Source organism: Neofelis nebulosa, chromosome 10 (genome assembly GCF_028018385.1).
Source record: "Neofelis nebulosa isolate mNeoNeb1 chromosome 10, mNeoNeb1.pri, whole genome shotgun sequence".
Taxonomy (NCBI): Eukaryota; Metazoa; Chordata; class Mammalia; order Carnivora; family Felidae; genus Neofelis; species Neofelis nebulosa.
This window is the reverse complement of record NC_080791.1, coordinates 87113330-87135744: the sequence shown is the minus strand read 5'-3', so window position 1 is coordinate 87135744 and position 22415 is coordinate 87113330. Positions and strand designations below refer to the sequence as shown.

Genomic DNA, 22415 nt, shown 5'->3' with positions numbered 1-22415 from the left:
GCACTGTCTCAAATGTTTTAAAATAAATAAATAAAAAAGAATCCCTGAAATTCAAGGCCAAAACCTCTACAACCCTAAACTGTTTTATTTTGAAATAGCAAACACACATGAATTTGATGAAGCATGGTTACAATATAAAATCTACAAAAATCAGCGTGCCTGGATGGCTCAGTTGGTTAAGCATCTAACTTCAGAAGCTCAGGTTATGATCTCACAGCTCATGAGTTATAGCCCTGCATTGGGCTCTGTGCTGACATCTCGGAACCTGGGGCCTGTTTCAGATTCTGTGTCTTCCCCTCTTTCTGCCCCTCCCCTGCTTGTGCTTTGTCTCTCAAAAAAAAAAAAAAAAAAAAAAGGTAGAAAAAAGTTAAAAAAAAATCTACAAGGATTGGGAAGATCTCCCAATTAATTATATAGATATTCCCTATCAGTAAAAGACAAAGCTTTTAATTTCATTTTCACTTTTCCCACAGCTCCATTATTTTCTGCCCACATTCATAACCCAAAATATGAAAACTGATTTTTCTTCTTATTCACTAAACGTAGCCAGATTAACTTTACAAGAGCATTTTTACCAGTTGGCTGAGGTGTGGCAGCATATCCAGGAAGGTGATGGGAGGCTGCAAAAGTCTGTCTCTGAAGGAGATCTGTTTCAGAGTGTGAGGGATGTCCTTCTTCATAGCTTAAACTAGAGGATAATAAAAATAAGTGACCAAAAACACAGCTCAAACCATATGATCAAAAAATTTCTAGGAGAGCAATTATCAAAAGTAGCAAAAGTCTCTGACTAAATTCAATAGATTTGATTAATAGATCAAATACGGTCTGACAATACTGTCAAAATGGGGAAATATATTGAAGATATACTAGGAAGAAAAATGATACACAGTATATTCCTTAATTTAACTTTACTTCCTTTTACTGGGAGAGAAATAACATGGTACAGTGGGAAGAGCAATAGCCTGGAAAACAGGGCAGCTGAATTCATTATACAACCTCTACCACCTGCTTACAGTATCATTTGAATAAAAGACTTAATGTCAGACTGAATTCTTCATCTGTATGAATACAGAATTAGAGAAGATGATCTAAGGTCCCTCTAATTCTACCATTTTATGGAGTATCAGATAATTCAAATAAACTGATAATTAAATAACTCACCTAGACAATTTCAAGCTTGTACATATTGAGAGTAATTCAGAACAAGATATTTTTTTATCCCCTTGACATTTATTTTGAATATTTTAAACCCAGAAAAGAATGGAAAGTCCAATAAAAATATTATACACCTGTTGCTTAAGACTCAATAATCATGAACATTTTGTTACCTTTGTTTTATTTTTCTCTACACACACACACACACACACACACACACACACACACACACACTTTTCTTTACATATATACCCTTTTCTTTACTAAACCTTTCTTTTTTACTAAACCACTTGAAAATAACTTGCATAAGGACACTACATCTTTAAATACTTCAGCTGTATCTCCTAGGAATTGGTCATTCTCCTATACAGCTAATTATCATTATAATTATCATTATTAGACTTGAAAAAACTTAACAATTTCAGTCAATAACAGTATGTAATACAGAGGTCATATTCTAATTTCCCAATTGTTGCCTAAATGTTTGGGATTTTAAAGCTTTTCTATGTAGGATCCAATGAAAACTCCAAGAATTACACTTGCTGGGGTGTCTGGGCAGCTTAGTGGGTTAAGCCTCTGACTCTTGGTTTCGGCTCAGGTCATGATCGCATGGTTCATAAGGTTAAGCCCCATGTCAGGCTCTGTGCTAACAGCACGGAACCTGCTTGGGATTCTTCCTCTCCCTCTCTCTCTCCCCCTCACCTGCTCACACTCACATGTATGTGCACACTCTCTCTCAAAATAAACTTTTTTTTAAAAAAAGGAGAATTACACTTGACTATTTCTCTTTAAATTTAGAACAATGTCTCTACCCTGCCTCTAATCCCAGATCCCTTTTGTCTTGATTTCATGACATAGACTTGTTGAGGAAAACAAGTCAGCTGAATGTAGACTATCCCAAATTCTGACTCTAAAGGATACCTCATGAGAAGTGCATAAATGATATTTTGTACTTCATATTGCCTCATATGAGGATACACATAATGTCAGTTTGTCTTGTTGTTGGTGATACTAATCTTAAAGTGGGTAAGGTACATGTCAGATCTCTCCAGGTAGTTATTTTTTCTCCTTTGAAATGCAATTGGGAAATGTTACTTAAAACTTAGTAAATACCTTATTCCCAAAAGCAAAGGTTTCAGACATCATCCATCTTTAATTAAATTATCACCTTGGAGATTGGAAATGGTAGTTTTCTAATTACATCATTCCTTTAATATTTAAAAGTATTCTTCTGTAAAATAAAAATCAGCTTCCCCCCTTTTTCTCTCATGTACATACATGATATTTACTTATATTTTAGTAATATTTTTCAAAAATGTAAACACCTTACACTTTAAATATATCGCTGCAGACTTAAAAATTGAGGTACAGTTGACATATAATATTATATTAGTGTCAGGTGTACAGCATAGTGATTCAACAATCATATACATTATGGAATGCTAACCATGATACATGTCGTTGCCACCTATCTCCTATAACATGATTATATTATTGACTATACCACTGCTATCAACATTTGTATATGTCTTTCATGGACATATGTTTTCATTTCTCTTAAGTTAAATAGCTAGGAGTGGAATTACAGGGTCATAATGTAGGGGTATGTACTACTTTACATTACCACGTAAGGTAATATATCAAATTTCCATTTTTACTTTTTTTTAAATTTTTTAATGTTTATTTTTGAGAGGGAGACAGAGCACGAGCAGGGGAGGAGCAGAGAGAGAGACACACACACAGAATCTGAAGCAGGCTCCAGGCTCTGAGCTGTCAGCACAGAGCCTGACGTGGGGTTTGAACTCACAAACCGTGAGATCATGATCTGAGCCAAAGCCGGACGCTCAACCGACTGAGCCACCCAGGCGCCCATTTTTACTTTGCAACCTTTTCACCACATGATATTTTTAGTCTTCTTAATTTTAGTCATTCTAGTAGGTATAGTGGTATCTCACCACAGCATAATTTGCATTTCTTAATAACAAATGATGACGAGCATCTTTTTATATGCTAACAGGCTATTCTTTCAGCTCCTCTTGTAAAGTTCGTTCTGAATTTTTGCCTTTAAAAAAATTCAGGTTGTTAGCACTTTTCTTATATTCTGGATCTACCTTTTTTGTCAGATATATGTATTGTGAATGTTTTCTTCCAGTCTGATGGTCTCCTTTATACTTTCTAGTGTCTTTCTTTTTTTAATGTTTGTTTTTGAGAGAGAGAGAGAGAGAGAGAGAGCGAGCATGTGCATGAGCGGAGGAGGGGCAGAGAGAGCAGGGGCAGAGGATCTGAAGAGGGCTCCGCACTGACAGCAGTAAGCCTGATGCTGGGCTGGATCTCATGAACCGTTGAGATCACAACCCGGGTTGAAGTTGGATGCTCAACCAACAGAGCCACCCAGGTGCCCTCTAGTGTCTTTCAGTAAAAGGTTTTCATCAGTTTTGTGGTAAAAGCACTTAACAACAGATCTACCCACTTAGCCAAGTGTGAAATACAGTAGTATTAACTATGTTGTACAGCAGAGCTCTAGAGCTTATTCATCTTGAATAACTGAAACTCTATATTCTTTGAACAACTCCCCAATTCTCCCTTCCTCTAGTCTCTGGCAACCACATTCCTATTCTCTGCTTCTGAGTTTGACTAACAAGGTTTTAATATTTGATCAACCTGAATTATATTTTTTTCTATAAAGTCAGTGCTTTTAGTATCCTATCACTAATATATTCACCCATATTTTCTTTAAGTTTTAAAGTGTTAGCTTTTTTTTTTAAAGTATTAGCTTTTATATTTAGGTGTATGAAATCATTTTGAGATAAATTTTGTAAGGTAAGGGTAAAGGTTCATTTTCTAAATTTCTTCAAAAATTAAGGCATAGTTTGCATACAATAAAATTCACCCTTTCTAGTGTACAGGTCAGTGAGTTTGAAAAAATATGTAAATACTGCAAAAACTAAGGGAGAGAACAGTCCCAGCATTATAAAAGATTCCCCCATGCCCAACTATGGTTAGATCCTCCCACCATCTCCCTAGGATCTATTCTCTGTTCTTATAGTTTTCCCTTGCCCAAAATGTCAAATGAATAGAGTAATTTAACATGTTGTGTAGCCTTTTGTGTCTGGCTACTTTCAGTTAGCTTAATGCCTCTGAGATTCATCCATGTTTTTATTTATACCAGTAATTCATTACATTTTATAGCTGAGCAGCATTCCATTATGTGGATGCATCAGAGGTTAGTGCTTGTTTTAAATCCATTTATCACTTTAAGGACCTTCGGGTTCCTTCCTGTTTTTGGCAGTTATGAATAAAGTTGTCACACACCTGTGTATGTTTCTGTGTGAACACAAGTTTTCATTTCACTTGACTAAACATATAGGAGGGGGATGGCTGGTATGGTAATAAGGTAATGTTGAACTTTAGAGAAACCTGCTTGTTTTCCAAAGTAGCTATCCTTTTTCTCATATCCCTAGTACTGTATGTCTCGTCTATGGCTCTGCATCCTCACTGGCACTAAGTATTACCAATTTGTAAGTTGCTTCTTTTCTTTTTAAAAATTTTAGCCATTCTAGGGGCGCCTGGGTGGCTCAGTCAGTTAGGCGTCTGACTCTTGGTTTCAGCTCGGGTCATGAGCTCATGTGATTCATGAATTCAAGTCCCACGTCAGGCTCTGTGCTGACAGCATGGAGCCTGCTTGGGATCCTCTGTCTCCCTCTCTCTCTGCCCCTACCCTGTTCTCTCTCTTGCTCAAAAGTAAATAAACTTAAAAATTTTTTTAAATATAAAAACAAAGTTTAGCCATTCTAATTGGTGTGCAATAGTACCTAACTGTGATTTTAATTTGCATTTCCTTACTAACAATGTTTAGCATCATTTGCTCATCTAACATGCAGAAATCTTTGGTAAAATATCTACTCAAATCTTTTGCCTGATATCATCAAATCCTTGGTGAGATATACGTTTTGAAAATAATTTCTCCCACTCTGTGGCTTTCATTCATCCTCATAATAATGTAGTTAGAAGAAGAGAACCATTTTTAAATGAATTTTTTTAGGATTTTATTTTTAAGTAATCTCTACACCCAGCGTGGGGCTCAAACTCACAACACTGAGATCAAAAGTCACATGCTCCACTGACTGAGTCAGCCATATGCCCCTATGAATTGTATTTTTGCTATTGTTGCTAAGAGATCTTTGCCTAATCCACTATCTCAAAGATTTTCTCCTTTTTCCTCTTAAAGGAAGGTTTGTTTCCTTCTGAAGTTTTATGGTATTACTTTTTCCATTTAAGTCTGATTCATTTGGAGTTAATTTTTTGTACATGGTGTGAGGTTAAGGCTTGAGATTCATTTTTTTTTAAATTTGGATATGCAATTATCCCAGTACTATATATTGAAAAAAATTATTCTTTACCCATTGAATTGCTTTGGCATCTCTTCTTTAAAAAAACTAGCCATATATTTGTGGTTCTATTCTTATCTATTCTGTTACATCAATGTGTCTGTTCTTAGGCCAATAAAACACAGCCTGGTAAATGATTCATTCAGGTTGGACAAATCTTCCAATTTTGTTCTTTTTCACAACTATTTTGGGTATGCCAGGTATTCCCATATAAATTTTTGAGTCAGCTTGTCAACTTCTACAAAAAACATTGTACTGAATCTATATATGACTTTCAGAAAAACTACCACCTTAGAAATACTGAGGACTCTAATCCAGGAGTATATCTATTTATTTAGGTCTTTAATTTCTCTCTGCAGTCTTCTGTAGTGTTTAGTGCATAATTCTTGTAAGTATTTTGTTAAATTTTTTACAAGTTTCTTTTTTAAGTGTATTTATTTTGAGAGAAAGTGTTTCTTTTTTAAGTGTATTTATTTTGAGAGAAAGAGCATGCGCACATGAGTGTGATAGGAGCAGAAAGAGAGGGAGTGAGAATTCCAAGCAGGCTCTGGGCTGTCAGTGCAGAGCCCAACATGGGGGTTGAACTAACGAACCAGGAGATTGTGACCTGAGCCGAAGTCAAGAACTGGATGCTTAACCGACTGAGCCCCTCAGGCACCCCAGTATTTTGTTAAATTTATCCCTAAGTATCACATTTTTGTTATGTTGTTCTAGATGTTTTTTAATTATAGCTTTATTGATATGTAATTCACATACCATAAAGGTCATCCTTTTAAAGTGTACAAATCAGTGCTTTTTAAGAATATTCAGAGTTGTGCAACCAGAACCATAATCTAACTTTAGAATATTTTCACTGCCTCAAAAATAAACCTGTACCCATTATCATTCCACATATCCCCTGGCACCCAGCCCCAGGCGATCACTGATCTACTTTTGTCTCTATGGATTTGCCCTACTCAAAGTATTTCACAAAAATGGAATCATACTATACCTGGCCTTTTGCAACTAGCTTCTTTCACTTAACACAATGTTTCCACGGTTCATCCCATGTTACAACATCTATATATCAGTACTTCACTTCATTTTATGGCTGCATAATATCTCATTTTATAGATACACATTTTATTTAGCCACTTAACAGTTGATGGACATTTAGGGTGTTTCCACTGTTTGGCTATTATGAATCATGCTCCTAGGAACATTCATGTACAAGTTTTTGTGTGGATGTATGTTTTTCTCTTGGGTGTATACCTAGGAGTTGAATTTTTGAGTCATATTGCAACTCAAATATGTTCAACATTTTTAAGAATGGCCAACCAAAATAGTGGTACCATTTTACATTCCCACCAGCAATGGTTAAGGGTTACAATTTCTCAACATCTTTGCTGACACTTCTTACAGCCTGTGTTTTTACTATAATAGCTATCCTAGTAGGTATAAAATAGTATCTCATTGTGGTTTTGATTTGCATTTACCTAATGATGTTGAACATCTTTATGCTTCCTGACCATCTGTATTTCTTCTTTGAACAAATGTCTATTCCAATCCTTTGCCCACTTTAAAATTGGGTTGTTGTTGTTTTTTTTTTTGTTTTTTGTTTTTTTTTTTTAAATTTTTTTTTTCAACGTTTTTTATTTATTTTTGGGACAGAGAGAGACAAAGCATGAACGGGGCAGGGGCAGAGAGAGAGGGAGACACAGAATCGGAAACAGGCTCCAGGCTCCGAGCCATCAGCCCAGAGCCTGACGCGGGGCTCGAACTCACGGACCGTGAGATCGTGACCTGGCTGAAGTCGGACGCTTAACCGACTGCGCCACCCAGGCGCCCCAAGGGTTGTTGTTGTTTTTTAAATCAAGGTGTACACTCTGGATACAAGTACCTGACAAATACATGATATTTAAATATTGTTTCCCATTCTGTAAGTTATCTTTTCACTTTCTTGATGGTGTAATCTGCAGCCTGAAAGTTTTTTTGTTTTTTTTTTTAATTTTTATTTTGTTTTATTTTATTTTTTAGATTTTTTAAAGTAATCTCCACACCTAACATGGGGTCAAACTTACAACTTCAAGATCAAGAGTCGTATGCTCCACCGACTAAGTCAGCCAGGTGCCCTTGAAGCCCAAAAGTTTTAAAGTTTGAGTTTGTTGTGTTTTTTTTTTTGTTTTTTTCCTACACCAACATCCACTTCTCCAACTCTCTGGACACCAACTGGGTGACCATCCAACAATTCAGTTCAACCTTGTTTTTTTTTTTTTTTTTAATGCTTTATTTATTTTTGAGAGAGAGGGCACAAGCAGGGGAGGGGGAAAGAGAGTGACAGAAGATATGAAGCAGGCTCTGCACTGACAGCAGCAAGCTGGACGACGCAGGGCTCAAACCCACAAAATGCAAGATCATGACCTAAGCCTAAGTTGGATGCTTAACCAACTGAGCCACCCAGGTGCCCCTTAAAATTTAAGTTTAAAATTAGATGCAGGTAAGAGCACCTGGGTGGTTCAGTCGGTTAAGCATCCAATTTTGGCTGGGGTCATGATCTCACAGTTCTTGGCCTCGAGCCATATGTTGGGTTCGTTTCTGACAGCTCGGAGTCTGGAGCCTGCTTTGGATTTTGTGTCTCCCTCTCTCTCTCTCTGACCCTCTCCCGCTTCTGCTCTGTCTCTCTCTCAAAATTAAATAAACATTAACAAAATTAAAAATAATTAAATAAATAAAATTAGATGCAGTTCAATAGATTTTTTTGTCACTTGTGTTTTTGATGGCATATCTGAGAAACCATTACTTAACCAAGGTCCTAAAGATTTATTCCTATGTTTCCTCTAAGAGTTTTACAGTTTTAATTTTTCCATTTAGGTCTACAGTGCATTTTGAATTAATATTTGTACATACTATAAGGTAGGAGTCCAACTTTATTCTTTTGCTACTCATTTTGAATACAATTTGAAATTCTTTAATAAAAAACATGAATGAGCATTCATTGGCCAAAGTTGAAAGATTTTAACCCTGACAATAATCTGATAGTCACTGGTTTGTTGACATCACTTATTTTTTTAAATCTGTGTTTAAGTTTTTTTAGTAATCTCTACACCCAATGTGGGGCTCGAACTCATGATTCCAAGATTAAGAGTCACATGCTCTACTGACTGAGCCAGCGAGGAGCCCCAACAAAAGCCAGATTAAAAAAAATTATCTTGGTAAAAAAATATGTCTCAAAACATGGTCAACAAATTCCCATATTTGAACCAATAAAAGATTTCCTTTGAATAAATATACATTTATTTAATATCAGACTTACCCTGGTATAGTCCTCCTAGCCCCCCAGGTCTGGATGGGTGGTACGGATAAAGACAGAGAATTTATACTATCCCCATATATAATCGAAAAATTACAGGAGCTAAGGCCTAGAGAAGAGGAAGGAGCCAAGAGATAAGAGATGCAGTTGTTTTAATCTTCATATTCCCAGCATAGCATAAACTTCAATCTTCTATCCCTTCTCCACACACTCAAAGTAGGGTAGACTCATTGTGGAAGATAAGAAGGATCGGAATTTTGCAAGGGAAGTATCATCTTCCTTCAGCTGTTGTCACTTTAAATGCCAAATTTTTAAAAAATGACATTTTCCTAAAAATTAAAATGAGCCAAAAGATTATTCAGTTACCACTCTCTACCTTAGGTCTGAACATTCTTTCCCTAAACTTAATTTTAATCTGTTTAACAAACAAAATTAAGTTTTTTATTTATTTTTACTTTTACTTTGAGAGAGAGAGAGAGAGAGAGAGAGAGAGAGAGAGAGAGAGAGAGAGAGGGAGAGGGAGCGGGTGAGGGACAGAGGCAGAGGGAGAGAATTCCAAGCAGGCTCCACACTCAGCATGGAGCCCAGGGTGACCCTGGGAACCCAGGCACCCCAGGATCTCATATTTTACCTTCAAGGGAATCAAAAGCCTCTAAAGAATTTTAATCAGAGTTAAACAATTAAATTTGTATTTTAAAAGAGTGGTTTTTAACCAGGGGTGCCCATTAGCATCATCTGGTAGTTGTTGTTGTTCTTGTTGTTTTTCCTCCAAAATATACCTTTCCAGTTCTCACTTCCAGAAGTTATTTATTAACAGTTCTGAGACAGGACTCTGTAAGTCACTTTGAAAAACTCTTAAAGCAATTCTGCCATGTACTAGCAGTAAGAATCACCGTGTTAGAAAGACGATCTGATAAGCAGTGTGAAGAACAGAGGAAGCCTGTGGGGCACGTGGATGGCTCAGTCAGTTAAGTGTCCAATTCTTGGATGCTCAAGTGATGATCTCACAGTTTGTGAGATTGAGCCCAGTGTGGGCACTGTCAGTGAAGAGCCTGCTTGGGATTCTCTCTCTCCCTCTTACTGCCCCTCTCCAGCATATGCTCTCTCTCAAAATAAACAAGCAAACAAACAAACAAAAAGGACAGAGAAAGCCTGAAAGCAGGAAAGTCAAGATTCTACTGCAGAAATCCAAGTAAAAGGCTGTAAAGACAGAACAGTGGCCACAGATAGACATTTGAGAACTCTTAAAAACAAACAGAACTGACAAGGTTTGGCCAAAAAAGATTTGTGGGAAAAGTCAGAGGAATCATGAATGATAGTGAACCACCCATAAGGCTGAACAAATCCAACTGGAAGAGTTCAATTCTGGATGCATTAAGTTTGAGGTGAGGTGTTCTTAAGAGATAGAATGAGGAATAATCAAAAGTGGACTAATGAGGGGTGCCTGGATAGCTCAGTGGTTTAGCACCAACTTCAGCTCAGGTCATGATCCCATGGTTCGTTGAGTTCAAGCCCCATGTTGGGCTCTGTGCTGACAGCTCAGAGGCCAGGGCCTGCTTTGGATCCTGTGTCTTCCTATCTCTCTGCCCCTCCCCCACTTGTGCTCTGTCCCTCTCAAACATAAAATAAACATTAAAAAAAAATTTTTTTTAAGCAGACTAATGAACATTCCCATTTAAGACCCAGGAAAGAAGTCCAAGATGAAAATAAAAAATTGGGAATCATTACCAGTTGGGTATTTTTGAAGTCATGAAAGTGGGTGAAAATGCCCAAGAGTGTCTTACATGAGAAACAGGCTGAGGACAGAAGCTATGGGGATACTGCTTTTGGAGGATATAGTGATCAGGCAAAAGTCTCCACAATATTAAACTATTCCTGTGCCAAACCAGAGGAAGAGAAGAGAAAAGTTACACAAAGGCCTGAAGTAGGTAAGAGTTTGCTATTATAGAGAAGCTGAAAGAAGACTAACATGCTTTGAGTGTACTGAGGGAAGGGGACTGTAGCAGGAGCCTTATTTACCTGGAGGATTAACAGGCGGCCATGTAAAAGCCTTGTGGGCATAGTAAAGTTTGGATTTTATTCCAAGTGCAATGGTATGAGAGTGCCTAAATACATTTTTACAAGGTAACACTGGCTGCTGCTTCAAAACTCCCTCAGTTCTCAAACTAAAATTGAAAGCAAAGGGAATCTTAAAATCAAATACACCTTTCACTGTCAACTCCTACCCTCATATACACATTACTTCCCAAATAGCTCCAAGTTTCACTAAAAGTTGCTTTAAAAATTAATGTTAAGGGATGAAGAGTTTAATGAATTTGGCTATGAACTGCTGAATAATTCCATTGTAATGTCCTTTAGTTGTAAAAAACAATGAAAATAACAGAGTTGTTGATGAGAAAACATAATCCTTTCCTTTGTACTCAACTTTGTAGAAAATCATAGAAGAGACAAATCTATGGGTTAAAAATGATGAACTTTCCAGGGTATCATTGGTTATAATTAAAAGGATAATCACAAATATTGACAAGAATGTGGAGAAACAGACCCCTATACATTGCTGGTGGGAATGTAAAATTGTATAGCCACTTTAGAAAACAATTTAGCAGTTTTTCAGAATGTTCAACACAGAATATCCAGAAGACCCAATAATTCCACTCCTAGGTGGAAAACAAAACATATGTTCAAATACTTTCATGCAAATGTTCACAGCAGCATTATTCACAAGAGCCAAAAAGTGAAAACAACCCATATATACAACAACTACTGAACGGATAAAATGAGCTATGTCTATGCAATGGAATACTACTCTGCTGTAAGTACTTATAGTACTGATTAACATATGCTACAACATGGATGAATCTCTAAAACAGTATGCTTAGTCAAAAAATCCAGAAACAAAGGAACATGCATTTTATTATTCCATTTATACGAAATGCCCAGAAAAGGCAAATCTAAAGAGACAGAAAATGGTATTAATGGTTACCAAGGGCTAGATAGGGGTGAAAATGGGAAGTGATTACAAATGGGCACAAGGTTTCTTTTTGGGGTAATGAAAAGGTTTGAAGATTAGATTGTTATGACACTGTAGTGATGTAAATATACTAAAAATCACTGTACACTTAATATAGGAGAAATTCATGGTGAGTAAATTAAATCTCAATAAAGCTGTTAATTTAAAAAAAGGGGGGGCTAGGGCATCTGGGCGGCTCAGTCCATTTAGTGTCTGACTCATGATTTTAGCTCAGATCATGATCTCGTGGTTTGTGGGTTCGAGCCCCACATGAGGCTCCATGCTGATAGTGCAGAGCCTGCTTGGAATTCTCTCTCTGCCCCTTCCCTACTCATGCTTTCTCTCAAAATAAACTAAGAAAAACTTTTTTTAAAAAAGGGCTGGAAGAGTCAAATGGCTTAGATTCACTATCTCTAAGGGGACCTTGAGCAATGTATTTACAGCTTCTCCGAGCCTTCATTTGCTCATTAAAATTTTTTTTAAGTTTATTTATTTATTTTTGAGAGAGAGAGAGACAGAGGCAGAGGGGGAGACAGAGAGAATCCCAAGCAGGCTCTGCACCATCAGCGTGGGAGAGCCCAATGTGGGGCTTGAACCCACAAGCTGTGAGCTCATGAGTTGAAATCAAGAGTTGTATGCTTAACCGACCGAGCCACCCAGGCACCCCTCATTTGCTCATTTTTAAGACTACCTCAGAGCACAAGTAACTCCTATTCATTGCATCACCTTGGTTCATTCGGGGCCATTAGAAATATGTTCTGCAGAACATCAGAAGGCAGATGAAAGGAGTCTGAGTATTATTTTTGTTTTAATTTTAAGTTTATTTATTTATTTTGAGAGAGACAGACACAGTACAAGTGGGAGAGGGGCAGAAAGAGAGGAAGAGAGAGAATCCCAAGCAAGCTCCATGCTGTCAGTGCAGAGCCCAACACAGGGCTCAAACTCAAGAACCATGAGATCATGACCTGAGCTGAAACAGAGTCAGATGCTTAACCTACTGAGCCACCCAGGCGCCCCAGAAGTCTGAGCATTATTTGTTCATTCCCTCCATCACAACCATGGTTCCAGTCAAGCTGCATCCCTCTACAACTACAGCTAAGTCTGGACTCCAATAACTTATTGCCCTGCCCCTTCATGGGCCTAAAAGTGGCTTCACACTGCTGCAACTCATTCAAAATCTCATTATCCGGGGCGCCTGGGTGGCGCAGTCGGTTAAGCGTCCGACTTCGGCCAGGTCACGATCTCGCGGTCCGTGAGTTTGAGCCCCGCGTCGGGCTCTGGGCTGATGGCTCGGAGCCTGGAGCCTGTTTCCGATTCTGTGTGTCCCTCTCTCTCTGCCCCTCCCCCATTCATGCTCTGTCTCTCTCTGTCCCAAAAATAAATAAAAAACGTTGAAAAAAAAAAAATTTTTTTAAAAAAAAAACAAAATCTCATTATCCTTATTTTGGTTCCTTAACCCTGCCCCCCCAACTATAAACTGGGCCTCATTAATATGAGGCCTCAGATGAATGAAAGGAACAAAATTATGTTTTAGGCAGGGCCCTTAACTGATAATTGGTGTAAAGGAAGTGCAATTGGTACTTTGTACCAAGTTATTGTCAAATCAAGCGTGATTTCTTGAAATAAGTAAATTTGTTTTCACTGTTATATACATCTTTAATGATCTTTACCAAAACAATCCTGCTTCATTTTATACAAACGATAATACTAAATAAAGTTGGCTAAAAGGTGTTTTTGTTTTCACTAAGAAGGTGAAAGGTATGGTATTTCCTGCCTAGGTGGAGTGGTAGAGCATATTAGACTAATCAGTCTATCAGTTCCAAACATTATTCACACAGAGAGACAGATTTTGGCATTTGTAACAGATGCCCAAGAAAAACGATGCCAAAGTCAAGGCTATGAAGAGTTTCCGTCTGTTGTTCTGTCAGGAAATAAATGAAATGTGATGGTGATGTGGCATATGCTTGGCTATATTCATAACAAGAGACACCAAGGCCTGGATTGGACACAATTCCAAAATTCCATTTCATCATCTTCCTTTTTTATCTCTGTCATCACCTGCATTACTGACCTTTCCTTTCAACAAAGACAAAATTTTCAGATCCAACTTTTCCCACCTCCAGTATTTTTCTAGAGCACTTTTCTTTTAGAAGAAATACATCTGTACAGCTACATGCAAAAGAATGAAACTGGAGCACTTTCTTAGGCCGTACATAAAAATAAACTCAAAATAGATTAAATAACTAAATATTAAGATCTGAATCCATAAAACTGAAAGAAAACAAAGACAGTAAACTTTTCGACATCAGCCTCAGCAATATTTTTCTGGATCTGTCTCCTTAAGCAAGAAAACAAAAGCAAAAATAAGCAACTGGGACTATATCAAACCAATAAGCTTTTGCACAGCAAAGGAAACCATCAACAAAATGAAAAGGCAACCTACTGACTGGAAGAAGATATTTGCAAATGATATATCCAATAAGGGGTTAATACCCAAAATGTATAAAGAACTCATACAACCTAACACCAAAAAAACAAACAATCCAATCAGAAAATGAACAGAGGATCTTAACATTTTCCCAAAGAAGACATATAAACGGACAACAGACACATGAAAAGATGCTCAACATCACTAATCATCAGGGAAATGCATACCAAAATCACAATGAGATTATCACCTCATACGAGTCAGAATGGCTAGAATTAAAAAGACAAGAAATAACTAATGGTGAGGATGTGGAGAAAGGGAACCCTCATGTGCGACTGGTAGGAATGAAAACTGGTGCAGCCACATGGAGGAGGTTCTTCAAGAAATTTAAAATATCATACAATCTAGTATGACAATTACTAGTCTAGTCTAGTAATGACAATCTATGACAAGAAATGTCATACAATCTAGTAATTCTACTTCCAGGTATTTACCCAAAGAAAACTAAAACACTAATTAGAAAAGATATATGCACCCCTATGTTTGCTGCAGTATTATTTACAACAGCCAAGATATGGAAGTAACCTAAGTGTCCATCCACAGATGAATGGAAAAAGATGTGGTATTCAGCCATAAAAAAGAATATCTTCCCATTTGCAACAACATGGATACTAAGTGAAAGAAGTCAGACAGATACTATATTTTACTTATATGTGGCATCTAAAAACAAAACAAACACAAAACAGAAACAGGTTCATAAACACAGAGAATTGGTAGTTGCCAAAGGGGAAGGGGTGAAATAGGTGAGGAGGATTAAATAGGTACAAACTTCCAGTTATAAATAAATACGCCACAGTGATGACCAAAATAGCATAGGGAATACACTACATAATACTGCAATAACTTTGTATAGGGACAGATGTCCCTTACACTTAGCATGGTGAACATTTCGTAATGTACGTAATTGTCAAATCACTATGTTGTACACCTGAAACTCATATAATAATATAGGTCAACTATACTTAAATTAAATTTTTTTTTAATTTAAAAGAACCCAAGGGAAAAAACCCAAATACATCTGTCAAAGCCAATTAATTTGTAGTTCAAATTGTTGCAATGTATTAACTACCTGTAATTTCCAGACATTAACATACTCATTTAAGAAGTAGACAAAAATGGTCGTGTGGGTTCTCATGATTATCTTTCATTTCAGGCTCTAAAGAAATTATTAAAAATGAACTACTATATAGTTGATTATTTCTCACAACACATAACAAGAGTTCAAATTTCCATAATTCAATTGTATAGGTGCTATGAAATGTTTTTTTTATTTTAGCTTCTTCATTGTATCTTGTGGCCCAGTTCCCTTACCAAATTAAACTTCTTCCTTTATGAGAAACTAGTACAGCTGAATTTTTACTGTGTCACAATTTTGTTCACTATTATTCATGTGATCTAGGATTTCTGGCATTAGGTAAGTCAAGTCTGTCTAATATACATTCATCACGACAATTCACATTTATACACTAGATTTCTAGACATTTATACACCTTTGGTTTAATATAAGAACCTAATAACGCTTTGGAGCAGAAAAAAAAGATTCCCAGGTGAGTCAAAATCCTAAGTTATTCACCTTGATACTCAGTATGCTGTTTTTTTGTTCTCTAGAAATTTTAATATAAATTAATCAGAAATCATCTATAAGCTCACTACTTCTGCTTTCTTAAGGAAATTTCCAGAAATTTATAACCCCACTGACCAAATAGACTGCCTTAAAATATCCTATATAGTGAAGTTATGTTAAAAAATTTTTTTAAACCTTTATCTTTCAGAGACACACTATGGTTGAAAGAGATACATACATGTCCTGAAATTTACTTTGAAAAAATACAAAACAAATACAAAGTAGGGAGAGAAAGTAGTTGGAGGTATATATGAAACAAAATTAACCATGTAGGGGGGCACCTGGGTGGCCCAGTCATTTAAGCCTTTGACTCTTGGTTTCGGCTCAGGTCACGATCTCTCAATTCGTAGCTTTGAGCCTTGTACCATGTCGAGCTCCACGATATTAACTTGGGATCCTCTCTCTCTCTCTCTCTCTCTCTCTCTAAAAATGAATAAATAGGGGCGCCTGGGTGGCTCAGTCAGTTGAGCATCGGACTTCGGCTCAGGTCTCAAGGCTTGTGAGTTCGAGTCCCGTCGGGCTCTGTGCTGACACCTCAGAGCCTAGAGCCTGCTTTGGATTCTGTGTCCCTCTGGCTCTGCTCCTCCCCTGCTCATGCTCTGTCTCTCTCTCTCTCAAGAATAAATAAGTCATTAAAAAAAAATGTTTTGAGGGGCGCCTGGGTGGCGCAGTCGGTTAAGCGTCCGACTTCAGCCAGGTCACGATCTCGCGGTCCGTGAGTTTGAGCCCCGCGTCAGGCTCTGGGCTGATGGCTCGGAGCCTGGAGCCTGTTTCCGATTCTGTGTCTCCCTCTCTCTGCACCTCCCCTGTTCATGCTCTGTCTCTCTCTGTCCCAAAAATAAATAAAAAAAAAAACGTTGAAAAAAAAAATTTAAAAAAAAATGTTTTTAATGAATAAACGTAAAAAAAAGATTAACAATGTATTAAAGTTTTTAAAGCTGGCTATGAATATGTAGGGTTTGTTGTACCATTCTCTCTAAATGTGTTTGGTTGGAAATTTTCCTTAATAAAAATGTTATTGTCTGTAGTAGAAAAATAAACTTCCAAGTAGCTAATTTATGTTCTGGATTTCTGGTTCACAACAATGATTAATGCAAAATAAGAAATTATAATGAACATTAAAGAAAAGGTATATACCCTATTTTTAAACAACAGGTAAAAACAATTTCTTAATTTACAAACCTACTATCTTAAAGTTTCTGATAAACATATCTGTTAAGTGTGAATAACATTCATACTCACTCCAAAGTATACTTTATGAAGATGATGCTAAGCTGACCATAATAAGGTACACAATAGATCAAGATTAACTAGCTGATATACTAGACTAGCTCTTATTTAATTTTTTTAAGTTTATTTATTTATTTTGAAAGAGCACAAGCAGGGGAGGGGCAGAGAGATTTGCTTTTGTTTAAAAAGAAAGTAATACAAAGATATTAACCAATGAATGACTAAATGCACCATTCTATTTAAATCCTCTATCCTTCCAAATCATTCACACTTTTATTTTGACATTATTCCACTAGACCCTTAGTGGCTCTGGGCAAATCAACTTAGTCTAATGTCTGTTTAACTGAGGAGAGTACCAGCTGCTTTACCAGAGAAATACTCATTTTGCAGTCTGCTCAGTATGAGAAATGTTTGAAAATGTTAAGCCATCTAATTTAAGCAGATCCAAGCAAAAGTATTTTAGCTTATCCACATTTTTGTGTTTGTCATGCTTCACTGGGTCAGACAAATCTGGTCTCAAGTTATTTAAATAGGATCAGTGATCACACAGTAATGAGAATGAAGTCATATGAAAATTTCATTATTTTATGTTTAGCTACACCCCATAAATGCTGACAGGTTTACCAACATAGGACAAGCTATGTGGTCAGGATTGCTAAAGAAATCTTAAACTTATGGATGTCAAATTTCAACTCTGAATATGAGATAACAAGTCGAAGCCGAATATATGCCAACATTAAATTTATTCTTTAGTAAATCAATATTTATTGAAGTTATTATATGACAGATACATGGCAAAAAAAAAAAAAAAACTGCTCAAGGTAGACGGTCAAGAAACCACCAAGTTAATGAAGATGGACCAACAAGAAGACCAGAGAAATATTTAACATCAAGGATTGATGAGTGCTATGTAGAAACTTCAAGCAAGGTACTAGGCTATACAGTGATGGGGGTGGGGGTACACCCTTCCATTGAGGGTACTAGAAAAGCAGGCCTCTAGCAACGTGATGTTTTGAGCTGAATAAATTGAAGGAGAAAGCCATGCAGATTATCAGAGGGAAGACTGGTCTTAGCGGAGAAACAGCCCAAAGACCCCATGGTAAGGGCATACCTACTACTGTTTAAGAAACAATGAAAAATATGTTTCATTCAAAGATAAAACAAGAGGGGAAGGGAGAATCTGAGGTCATGTTCTACAAAAAATGAAAGGTAAACAAGCCCGTGTCCTCCCATTTACCTCTTCATATTATGCAATATGTACACACATATTAGCATACAGCTAGCACACTGGTTAACAAATGCTTACTGTTGACCAAAATGAAAAGAGAATTGATTGCAACTGCAAAGGCCTCTGCTGGTCTGAGTGAAAATAAGGAAACTGATCAGAGCAGCCCTGTAACAAGAAGTCATCTAGCATGTTGCTAAAAATGAAAACAGCAGTCAGTAGCAGCAACCAAGGATAAACACATAACAAAGAAATGATTTTTTTTTGTAAGCAAGCTTAGCAAAGGAGTAGGTAATTAAAAAAAAAAACAAAACCACAGAAACATGTAGTCATATTTGAATTAGTGCACAAAAAAGAAAACAAAAACAAAACACCCTTTTTGACGTACTATTCTCAATGTAAAATATTTCTTCTCTTTTCAAAAGATTACCATGTTCAAGTCCTTGTTCAAATATCACTATTTCATGTTTTTTTTAAATAAAATCAGCTTTATTTTTTATTTTTTAATATATGAAATTTACTGTCAAATTGGTTTCCATACAATACCCAGTGCTCATCCCAAAAGGTGCCCTCCTCAATACCCATCACCCACCCTGCCCTCCCTCCCACCCCCCATCAACCCTCAGTTTGTTCTCAGTTTTTAACAGTCTCTTATGCTTTGGCTCTCTCCCACTCTAACCTCTTTTTTTTTTTTTTTTTCCTTCCCCTCCCCCATGGGTTTCTGTTACGTTTCTCAGGATCCACATAAGAGTGAAAACATATGGTATCTGTCTTTCTCTGTATGGCTTCAAATATCACTATTTCAATTAGCCTGCCCAGTCCAAACTATTTAATCCACACTGCCTCACAACCCACCTTCCATTCCTCCTTACCCCATATTTTCTTGTTCTTGTATCACCTCCAAACATACTAGATAATTTAGTTATGTTTATTATTTATCATCTGTCTCACTCCACATACTCCAGTGTAAATTAAATTCCAGGTCAGGCATCCTGGTTTTGTTCACTGATATATCCCAAACTCCCCAGTATTTAATATATGAGAGGTGCTTGGTAAACATCTCTGAAATTCCCATACCTTATGGCAACCATTCAATCTGATATAAACTCACGTATCCAAGTTATCTTCAAGAACTTTTCGTGAAAGTATGTTGTGGAAAAATTATTCTAATTTTTAAAATAACTGAGAAAGTATAACCTTCCAGCATACAGGTTAACTTCCAAGAGAGTCAATATTCTTGTTAAAAGTCTCCCATCACTAATGGCTCTGACTTCTTTTCATTTGCCAATTTGACTTCGTCCTAAACCCCCACCCCTCTCAAAAGTTTTCCCCGAGGGATGAACACGCTGTGATTAACAGCACACTGAAGTCACACTTCATGGGTTTAAATCCTTTCTCTGCCACTGACCAGCAGTGTGAATTTGAACAAGTTAACAGTTCTTTGCTTTAGTTCCCTTGTCTGTAAAATGGGCTAATAGGACCTATTGCACAGACTTGTGAAAATTAAATGAGGTAACAGAAATATCAGAACAGTGCCTAGCACAGGGTAGGTATTCAACAAATGCTACTTATCACCAACAGCTTACGTTCAGTTCTCAGCCATCTACTCTTCATTCTCAGAAATATTAATCTCTAAGATTCTACTGTTGTCTTCTACACAAATGTCTATTCAGACTCCTATATTAACTTTTCTGGTCTTGTTGGCTGAGGACAAATACTTTATTTTTAAGCAGAGACAATGCCAAGAAGCCAAGGATGATAAGATGACAAACAACATTAGCATCACATAGAAATGAAAATTATTGGGCTTCACCCCAGACCTACTGATTCAGAAATTCTAGGTCTAGGCCCAGCAACCTGTGTTTCAACAAGCCCTCTGGGTGATCTGAAGGACTCATAAATTGGAAAACCACTGATCTAGGGTAAGATCATGTCAGGGAGGGGAATTATCAGACTTGTTTCTGCCATCAGACATTTGCACGAGCCCTTTCGTCAAATCTTGGGGAAATACTAATTCCTCGGGTAGGACATTTTCTTGTTTATTTGCTTGTCTGCTCTCCCACCCCAAGAATATTAACTCCACAAGACTTTATATTTGTCTGTCTTAATTGTCCGTCTTAATTGCCTAGAACTCCCAATAAGCCTAGAAGAGGTGTATGGTGTATTCACTGACCAAAATGAATGAACATCTCTACTTGTTTTTAATTTTTTTTTTTTTTTTTTAAATATTTTTTTTAACATTTATTTATTTTGGAGACAGAGAGAGACAGAGCATGAACGGGGGAGGGTCAGAGAGAGAGGGAGACACAGAATCCGAAACAGGCTCCAGGCTCTGAGCTGTCAGCACAGAGCCGGACGCGGGGCTCGAACTCACGGACCGCGAGATCATGACCTGGGCCGAAGTCGGCCGCTTAACCGACTGAGCCACCCAGGCGCCCCTCTACTTGTTTTTATTGCACCATTCTTCTTCCAGTCACCAGAAAAAGGTCAGTACTTCCTTTTGCTTACCTTTTAACACATACCCTTTCAACAATCTCAGGCAATTTTATCTTGAATGTCTCTTATACCCATCTCTTCCTTTCTACACCCTCTGTGATGGTCAATTTTATGTGTCAGCTAGACTGGCCATAGAGAGCCCAAATTAAACATTATTTCTGGGTGTGTCTGTAAGACTGTTTTCTGGGTGAGGGGCACCTGGGTGGCTCAGTTGGTTGAGCGTCTGACTTCAGCTCAGGTCATGATCTTCTGGTTCGTGAGTTCAAGCCCACTGGCTCACTGTCAGCCTGTCAGTGCGGAGCCTACTTCAGATCCTCTGTTCCCCTCTCTCTGCCCCTCCCCCACTGGGGCTCTCTCAAAAAATAAATATAAAAAAAAAAAGTGTTTCTGGGTAAGATTAGCATTTGAATCCATGGAGTCAGTAGAGGAGATAGCCCCTCTCAATATAGGTGGGAATCATCCAAACCACTGAGAGCCTAAATACAACAAAAGGTAGAGGAAGGAGGAATTTGTATCTTTTTTCCTGCTTGAGCTGGGACATCTTGTCTCATTTCCTCCTGCCCTCGAACTGGGATTTATACCATGGGCTCCCCTGGTTCTCAGGCCTTACAACTCAGACTGAATTATACCATCAGCTCTCCTGGGTCTCCAGACTGCAAACAGCAGATCATGAGACTTCTCAGCCTCCATAATTGCATGAGCCAATTCCTCATGATAAATTTGCATTATATATATAAATCTCCATTTATATATACTTGTGTGTGTGTATTCATTCTATTGGTTCTCTTTCTCTGGAAAACATCTGACCAATACACATTTTGGTACCAAGACTGGTTACAGAGGAAGAGAATTTCAAGGATGAGTTTTCTGAAATGGTCCTAGGGTTTCCGCAATTGGCTCTCTAATCTGATTAGAGTTAAAGTTTCCAGTTGTAAAGAGCAATGATAGTCCATGGCATGAACTCTATTTTATAGAGATATGCAAAATATCTGCACTGGATATTCCTCATCATCCCCTTATAAGCAGCAAGAAGCTAAATGACTCTGTATGTGATACTTTCAAACCTTTTTGGAAAACTAATGAATATGACATTGGCTGGTTGCTCCTAATGTCACTGGACAAAGTGGTGAAAAGAGAGGATGAGCTCAGTGATTCAAATTCCCAGCTCTAGTGCAGTAAATGACCTAAGAGCTTCTAGGTGTTCCTGAAGGAGATCCTTACCTCCTGTAGCCACTGGGCTGAAATGGCTGAAAGTCCATGTAGAACCTCATCCTGTGGTAGAATTACAACACGAGTTGAACTCTCAGCGCCACAGGGCGGCTACTGTTAAAGTAAGGGCACTGACTGGGAAAGAAGAATGAGATCCTGCAAGTTGGGATGGCGAGATGTGGGAAGATCTGATGGAGCTGGAGACACTGGGCCTCTAAATTCTTACCAGTCTTCTTTACTGGTGGAAGAGGTTTCCCCACCCGCAGTAGAAGCATCCTCTCCATCTGATGGGATTAATTCT

The 22415-nt window shown here is 37.5% G+C and overlaps 1 protein-coding gene across 5 annotated transcripts in view; it reads right to left on the bottom strand.

Moving 5' to 3' along the window:
- The window catches only part of QSER1 (glutamine and serine rich 1), an 84382-nt gene that overhangs the window by 46618 nt on the left and 15349 nt on the right, over positions 1-22415 (bottom strand). For all 5 annotated transcript variants that reach the window (XM_058688565.1, XM_058688566.1, XM_058688568.1 and 2 more), the window contains one exon: positions 576-688. In XM_058688565.1, coding sequence (XP_058544548.1) covers positions 576-688 — 113 coding nt within the window. The remainder of the gene's footprint in view (positions 1-575; positions 689-22415) is intronic.